The sequence below is a fragment of the Microplitis demolitor genome, chromosome 6 (assembly GCF_026212275.2).
Source record: "Microplitis demolitor isolate Queensland-Clemson2020A chromosome 6, iyMicDemo2.1a, whole genome shotgun sequence".
Taxonomy (NCBI): Eukaryota; Metazoa; Arthropoda; class Insecta; order Hymenoptera; family Braconidae; genus Microplitis; species Microplitis demolitor.
Window position 1 is genome coordinate 474,320 of NC_068550.1, and position 8,662 is coordinate 482,981.

The following is an 8,662-nucleotide window of genomic DNA, read 5'->3' on the forward strand; positions in this document are numbered from 1 at the left end:
GATTTTTCTAATACTCGTGATAATTCTCGTATGTTTATTCTTATTTATTTTAATCAATGGGTGGCGCGAGGAATTTTTTTCTATTGAGTAATCGGGATTTTTGTTTTCGGATGTTGGAAATTTTTTACGATTTAAAAACTAGCCATTAAGCTTTGATTTATTAACTTCCCACTATAAAGATCGACGATTGCCGAACAATTCGAGATGTTATTATCAACACAATTTTAGTAAATCAAGACTCGTTTCTCTATAGAATTGCTGTAGAATTTCTTAAAAAGTGATTCTGTCAGAACCACGGCCTTTATTAAATATTTTTAGCCTTTGAGAATATCAGAAGTCCTTCGGAAGAATGCTACCTCATCAAAATATGAAAAAAAAATTTGTTTACAGATGGAAGTAAGTCCCAATTTGCTGTGGAATTTCTATAAAATTTTTTTGAGGGTGATCTAGATCACGGCTTCAGTCAAATACTTTCAGTCTTGGGGTACATGAGCTTAAAAATAGCGACAAGTGGTCGGGTTTGACCCGCAGGGTCAATCGACCGTATTTCTGATTTCTTTTTCATCTGTCAACAGTAATTGTTTTGTAAAACCTATTTGTTAGCAGCAAGTACTATAGTAATATTTATTTTTACTCCGACCTGTAAGTGTAAATTTATTTAGACGGCAGTTGGTCTATAGAATTCTGATGATAGATCGGTAAATTGGTATCTAGCTTGGTGGATAACCGTTTCAGAGTATTTTAGTTTTCAATCTTTCTCTTTTATTAAATAATAGTAATAAAATCTGGATAATAAAAATTTATGGATTTGAGTAAAAATTTCTCCGAATTGTAGTAAATTAATTGTGAGATGTTTTCAAGCTGATAAGACATCTGGCAACTCAGTGCGAGATCCTTTTGTCGGAGATCAAAAAAATTTCCTCAGTTTCTTCAAATAAAAAAAAAACTTAGATTCCATAAAACTGATAAAATTATTTCCGCCTTAGGAAAAGTTAGTTTTGTTAAACTCAACGATAAACTTAAAAATATTTGAATCACTAAATATTAAATAAATAATTTTTCGAAAATTTAAGGTCAGTCAATTGGTTTGTAGAAAAAAACTTAATTTAATTATCGCTAAGCCATTGAAAAAATTACCATTTACATTATTTACAGTAACATGACGTAGAAAAAATTAGCGATTCGTATTCTCCGTAAATGTATGAGTAAAATTACAAAATAATTTCAACAGCATTATATAAAAAAAATAAATAAAAGTCTTACAATATTATTTTTAATTCTATTAATATTCAGTTCTATTCCTTTAAATTGAGACAATTTAACACTAGTATTTTTTTTTGAATTGCGATATATTAAATCACGCGATCATTAACACGCGAATAAATGTCTTACGTGTCAGTTACTGTTGCAAATAATTTTAGCAATCGCTTAAATAATTTATAAAATTAAAAACTAATCATCAGTATTTAGACATTAAATATTTAATTAATATTTTTTTAATACATAAATAAACAAATATACAAAAGATCTGAGTTATTAAAAAACTTAAAAATAAATGATACAAAAAATAGAGAAATAACATAAAATATAGATATAATTTACAGTAAAATAATTACAGAACAATTACGATCGTAAATACTCGTAAATTTTTTAGTGAGCCAGCCTTCTATTCTTTGTTACATTTTTTACAATTGTCATTTCTCTGCTCGTACTTTCTTTTATTATTAGCGAAATAAAAATTATTCTAACTAAACCCAAGCTAATTAAATAATAATAAAATACTTAGACCCTGATAATAAACGAAAACAAGTTCCACAGTAACTTAATTATTAAATAAGAAATAACTAATTTAACAAACTGATGAATCCAGTACATTCTTTGCCACTTGATCCTCGCCTGCGGTAGCGTGTCAAGCGGATCTTTAATTAGATAAACTCTTATTCCCTGTAGATAAGTTTTAAAATACGTATCCCACACAAGCTCTTTTATGTCACAGAAAAATAATTCCTTGTCCCGCGGGTCCAGTCCGTTGACCAGCGAATTCATGCGCTTGTTGGTGAAAGTCCACTGTTGGGTTGAAAAATAATTAAGGACGTTCATAAATCGGTGAATTTTTTTGTAGATCTTGAGAAGACGCGGGCGCTTGCCCATGCAAAGAGTCGCTGCGTCAATCAGCAGCGCTGGTAGCAAGTGTAGGAAGTAAACGTAGAACAAGTGTATCAACTTGTGTTTATTATTTCTGAAGCTGTAGTACCAAATAGCCCGTACTGTTGGATAATTAATACCGTACTTAGCGGACATGTCTTTTAACTGATCATAAGTGATGGCGTTGTCCTGAGACACGTAATTATAAACAGGTACTAGTTTAGAGTTATGTTGTTTGTGTACTTCAGTGACGTCACATGCTGATGTTATTAACGCGTTGACAACCATATCTCCGGGAACAACATTTGCGTGCACAGATCCGTCGCAGTGAAGCGAACGTAACAGACCAGTTCCTGCACCAGCTGCAACACCCGTTGGTCCATACAAGTTATCTATCCATCCTTTTATGGGCTCTCGATATGTTGAAATCACAATCGCCGGTCTGAATATTCCAATAGGCAAACCTACTGCTTCTTTTTCAACCACACTCTCGGCAATTGCTTTTGTGTATGCGTACGTATTTGGCCATTGTCCTAAAAGACTAGATAAAATAAAAGCCAATCAATTAATCTTCATGTGTAAAAAAAAAAAACAAAGTTTAATTAGTACAGTACTTACTGTGGAGTCAATTCTTCGGCGAGTTTATCATCGACACAATTCATCAAGCTAACGAGTTTGTCTGCGTCTATTGGAGGGGTGTATAATTTTTCTTCAATTATTTTTTCTGTGCAGTATGCATACGCCGTGGACACATGGACAAAGGACTAAAGTATAAATAGATTATTAATAATAATAATAATAATAAGCAATGATCAGTGATTGATTATTAATTACAAACGGTTACCTTGAGCTTAGACATCTTTTTACTGAGACTAATCATGTCCCGCAGGCTCTGAATATTAATTGAGACGGCAAGTTTTATTTTTTCATCGAAACTCAACGTTGCCGCAATGTGGAATACTATTGACACATGATTTATCAGCGTGTTACGATCAATCTCGGACATTCCGAGGTTCGGAGCACTACAGTCTCCTTCCATCGCTACTATTTTATGACGAAATTTTGGTTGTTCTTCTTTTAATCTCTCGAACAACTTAAAAATTTTATTTATTTATTTATTTATTAATTCATAAAATAATTATTTGAGTAGTGGAGTAAATTTGAATTACCGGGTCATCGAAAAGTTCTTCGGCACGTTCGTAAGTATTTTTACCCTTCTTGGGACGGACTAAGAGATAGATGACCGTGAGACTGGAGCAGCTTCTCAATAATTTTTCAATAATCAACTTGCCCAGGAAACCGGTGCCGCCGGTAATAAAAATACTTTGTCCAGCATAAAACTCCTGAGTTGGAGTTAAATTTATGTCCAGTTGTGATATTTGCGGTGAGCATTCTGTCGGTGTACCAGCACGTGATCCATTATCAGCGACTGCGACTTCTTGGCCTCCTGATTCCAGGAGCGCTTCGACCATTTTAGCTAAATCTGTAATGCAAACGACACTTGTATTGATATAAATGTATTGTACATTTGTATAAATATTAAGTTTTATTTGTTGTTTGTATAAGGAAAAGCTTTTTAGTCTCCATCGCACGTAGTCCATTGCGAATATTTCTATATCCTGATCATGAAATTGTTTGTGGGCGTAACATCTTAAATATCAATGACTTATATTTATTATTTTAAATTCCCACAGTAAACGGAAAAATAAAATCAATCTTTTGTCAAAGCCTGGATCTTTCCATAATAAATTCCGACAAAAAAACAACACTAATTTTTTTTTAAACGTTTTTTAAATTTAAATTACAGAACATCAATCAGAATTTATTGTTTTTAAACTGAAGACGAATAAAAAATTTATTTTTTAACTTTAACAGACCTAAACTCCGTTAAATCTAAATACCGGTTTTAAATCTAGTGAAAGTTGACAGTGAACTTGATTCAGTTTTACTCCATTGTCTTCGTTATTATTATTATTAATAATATTTATTATTTATTTATTACAATTGAAATAAATGGCAAGTAAAAGACTCGTGTTTAAAAAATGTAGTAAACAAATAAAAAAAAAAATCCGGTGCATTGGAATTTAAATAATTTGTGCGGCTTTCTCTACTTAACATCGATGCGGTAACACTTGTACTCATGTATCAACACATATAATTATCATTATAAACTATCAATCTTTCTTAAATTATTATTTACAAAAAGATAAATTTAAAAAATAATAAATACTTGCACATGATTTAAGAAAAAAAAAAATAATAATAAAATAAAATTGCCAGTACTTTCTCTTTGCTTAATATAATAAGTGTGTGAACGAAAGCATGCATGTAAATTTAAAAAATATTTTTTAGCTTAGACTTAATTAAGCTATTTAAGTATTAAGATTAAAGTGTAATGCCTTTGGTATTAATAAACATCCAGGATTTGAATGTAAATATTATAAATATAAAAATAATTGTAAGAAAATGATGCAACAAATAATCACGTACGTTTACATTCACTGATCCCAGAGTGTCACAGTGAGTAAAAGTCCCCCTCTTTTAATTCATTACGACTTGAACACGGAAGAAACTAACGAGTTACGCAAACTAGCAGGTAATGTAAGTAAAGAGTCGTTTTAAAAAGGGGCCAACAAAGGACACCCAATTTAATGTTTGGTTATTACGGGTAATGTGCGCTCAGTTCTTAGTCAGGTTTATTTCTTACAACCAGTCATTAAAGATCATCTTCAACCGTCTAATCATACACCAGCTCGACATTAAATAAAATATATAGAAAAATAAAAATAAATATAAATATTCAAGTGTCAATGACTCGTTGACGTAATAAAAAAATTAGTTCACAGTAATAAGATATTTTTTTTTTTTTATTAATAATTTTAATGAGACGTAAATGTTTATGCAACCCAGGAAGCTCGAGCAACTTTAAACTAACTTTTAAAATTAATTACAGCTTCAGTTTAAATTAAATCGATCAATATATATTTATAAAATTTATTTATTTATTATTTAAATATACTTTTAATGATACTTGAGTATTATTGCTGGTTGCAAAATATTTTTTTACGACAGTCAAATATTAAAAAAAAAAAAAAAAAAAAAAGCTAATGGCGTTACGGAATGTAAGGATAAGGGAAATGATAATCAGTAAAACAAATCTAATACAGTATGCAATTATGTGGTTATTTGTACTAATCATCTTCATTTGTACTATTTGCTGTCATTAATCATCCATTAATTTCTTAGAATAAGCAATTATGTGGTTATTTGTACTAATCATCTTAACTTGTACTATTTTCTGTCATTAATTATCTATTAATTTCTTAGAATAAGAATATTAGATAAATAAAAAACTCTTTGAAAATTTAAATTTTGCCCTATTGCTAAATATTTTTTACTTCTGAGTAAATTTATGAAAAAAAAAAAAAAAAAAAAAAAAATAAAGTGCTAAATTATTAATATTTATAAATAAAGTAGTAAACATTTTATTTTCAAATTTATTAAGTAGTCATGATTTATAGTTAAGTTATCCTTCGGTGGCGTAAGAAAAAGTATATATTTGTTAAATAATTATAAGAAACACTATTTACTTAGTGCTGTGTTCAAGGAACAAATTCTTCGCTCATCTTATTCGCGTGTTAAATAAATATACTCATACACATTTAAACCTCTTTGTCGTTCAGTTAATTAAACAAAGTCGTAAGTCCCGGGTTCTCTATACGCAAAATAACTTTAGCCGTCCAAGGACGAAGAAATCTCAAATTATTTTACCCGCAAAAATGTAATTACTGAAATTATATTTTTAAAAATTAAAAATATAAAAGTTGCTTGCAGATAACAACAACAAGATAAAATTTATAATTTAATGTGCTTTGTAACTTAATAAATAATGCAGTCAGTGTAAGCACACAAATATGTAAGAAGTTAAGCAATGGACATTAGATATCACTAGATACATCGAGAAATTTAAACGAGTTACCAAATAAATGCAATTCATTCAAGGTATTCTTAAGAATACTATTATATGTATAATAGATTTAACTATGTGATAACAGTGGCCACTTTTTTTTTTAAATTTCAAACTCATCATTTATACTTGTTGACTATGATCTATTAATTTATCTGTCAAATTTGACAGCTATCTTTAAATCCATCAATATTTTGTATATATAATAAATTATATTTTTAGTCGTGTAATTATTTATAATTTATTTTTTCTTGCAGACTTTCGGAGCCAATAATTTACCGGATTTTAAAATTTATAAAATTGAGTCTGTGAATATAAATATAATAAATAATTAAAATATATATAAATAATCATTTAATAGACAATTGGGTTTCACTCACCTTATTTGCGTACCGTGCCAAAAAAGAAAAAAAAACTAAAGCCTGAGTGCACTTTAGTTTCTTTACTTTCTCCAAGGTCTCTTGTCACTCACGTCTTTATTATTCGTATATAAACTAACAAATATATAATTAAAATATATATATATTTATTTATAAATAAACCACGGTTGTATTCTATTGGATCAAGTTCCACTTGGAGTCTCATGCAGCCGAAAAAATCCGAATTTTAAATTTTAAGACGAAACTAGAGGAAAAAAAAAACATGAAGAAAATCGAGTTGACAAAAACAAGTGATTACTTTCTAAAATAGATAATAAAATATATACAGTAGGTGATACGTCGAGTTGAGATACGAACGACGAAGAGGTCAATCACGTTGTGTTTTAAAATTTCACTTCTTCTCCTTTATGTGGCTGCTAGACCCCTCGAAGCTATACTAGCTCCAGCTCCAGTTGCCTTCGCCTGCTGGTATTTTTTAAATCCCGCGAAAGTACATTCAGTTTGAATTTTTGAATTCGCGCCATCTGGCTGCGGCGAGTCTACGTTCTGCGGCTGGTCAGGAAGAAGATGAGGAAACTTGGAATTACCGGGTGGTGATAAAGACAAATATTTTTTATTAAAAAAAAAACAAAAAAAAATGGGAGTGGAAATTGATTTTTAAAATTCATTATAATAAAATAGTCTAGTTGTTTATTTACGTATTTAAAAATAAATATAAAATGGATATTGATACGGCGAGTGACAATACGTCAATTGACGACAAAACTGAAGATTTTTGTGATAATCCAACGAGAGATGCCTTGACGGAAGGGCTCATGAGCCTTCTGAAGCCTACAGTTGATCAGCTGGATGAGAGGATTCGTGCTACGAGGTAACCAATAATTTTAATCACCGACTATATTTTTTATTATTCATTTTAAAAATTAATTTTAATTAACAGAATAAGTCAGATTGAATTGAAGCAGCAGATCGAGTCACTGACTGAAGAGTTGGTGAAAATTTCCGAGTACCTGCAATGTCCGTTTGAGTTGGACAGTTATGTCAAGAAGCTGGTAAATGCTAAGCAACGTGTCACTGTTGTAAGTAACATTTTGCAAACTACTCAAGAGAGATTAAATAAAGTTCACGACGCGGTTGAAAAAGATACTGCAAAAAGAAAAGCTCTGTTAGATCACAGTCCTATTTATTCAAGTCATCCTCAGGATGATCAGAAAGACGTTGTTCCGTCAGTAGATCAACAAGTACCTCAAGCAGATCAAGATCCAGGTGTAGAAAGATCAGAACAACCGGAGCTAGATTTAAAACCTGCTGATAATTAAAGAAAAATAAAATAATGGAGACAGCGATTACTGATCTAAATAATATTGATGACGTTTATGAACCCTCAGAAGATTCATATCTTTTGATCGATAGTCTAGAATCAGATTTAACCGATTTAAATTATTTAAAACCATCAATTTTAATGGAGATCGGAAGTGGATCTGGTGTTGTGATAAATTCACTGGCATTAGCTTGTAAAAATAAATGGCCTGGATTTTTTTTAGCTGTTGATATAAATCCTTCAGCTTGTAGAGCTACCAAAAATACTAGTTTTATCAATAATAATAGTAACAATATAGATGTAATACAGATGGACTTAGCAAGTGCCGTTACCATGCGAAATCAGTTTGATGTAATCATATTTAATCCGCCATACGTGCCAACCGAGACACGGGAAGTAACCGATCCCAAGTTGATAACTCGTGCTTGGGCTGGTGGCATTAACGGAAGGGAAGTAATGGATCAGCTGTTTCCATCAGTTCCAAAACTGTTGGCACCCGGGGGTTTATTTTATTGTGTCACCGTCAAGGAGAATAATATTCCGGAGATAATTAAACTTTTTGAAGGATTAAATATGCGTGGCGGCATCATTGCTGATAGAAAAGTCCGCGGAGAGCATCTTCACATTTTACGATTTGTTAAATTAATTAATTGAATTGTTGATTATCTTACACATTTTATTGTACATAAAAAATATTTTTATTAATTAAAACAGTAGTTAAAAAATTTCTATATCACTAAAAATATCAACGTAGACATTTATGATGAACAATTAATTAAATTATTTGTTTTATTTTTAAAAATCATTTTTTCTGGTGATTTTTGAAAAATTGACACCATAAAGTAGATA

The 8,662-nt window shown here is 30.4% G+C and overlaps 3 protein-coding genes across 3 annotated transcripts; 2 read left to right on the forward strand and 1 right to left on the reverse strand.

The window, feature by feature from the left end:
* Positions 1 to 1,533: 1,533 nt before the first annotated feature.
* Positions 1,534 to 6,906, reverse strand: LOC103572790 (fatty acyl-CoA reductase wat). The gene is made up of 6 exons (XM_008551568.2): positions 6,819 to 6,906; positions 6,493 to 6,736; positions 3,315 to 3,628; positions 2,990 to 3,238; positions 2,764 to 2,909; positions 1,534 to 2,686 (listed from the first exon to the last, which is right to left on the reverse strand). Exons 3-6 carry the CDS (start codon positions 3,615 to 3,617, stop codon positions 1,783 to 1,785), a joined length of 1,602 nt encoding a protein of 533 aa, XP_008549790.1. The 5' UTR covers positions 3,618 to 3,628; positions 6,493 to 6,736; positions 6,819 to 6,906; the 3' UTR covers positions 1,534 to 1,782.
* A 202-nt stretch (positions 6,907 to 7,108) lies between these two features.
* On the forward strand, positions 7,109 to 7,811 carry LOC103572788 (SNAPIN protein homolog). The gene is made up of 2 exons (XM_008551564.3): positions 7,109 to 7,363; positions 7,433 to 7,811. Exons 1-2 carry the CDS (start codon positions 7,212 to 7,214, stop codon positions 7,809 to 7,811), a joined length of 531 nt encoding a protein of 176 aa, XP_008549786.1. The 5' UTR covers positions 7,109 to 7,211.
* A 14-nt stretch (positions 7,812 to 7,825) lies between these two features.
* Positions 7,826 to 8,661, forward strand: LOC103572789 (methyltransferase N6AMT1). Its single transcript, XM_008551566.3, has one exon. The coding sequence runs from the start codon at positions 7,826 to 7,828 to the stop codon at positions 8,465 to 8,467; it is 642 nt and encodes a 213-aa protein (XP_008549788.1). The 3' UTR covers positions 8,468 to 8,661.
* The last annotated feature ends 1 nt before the right edge of the window (position 8,662 follows it).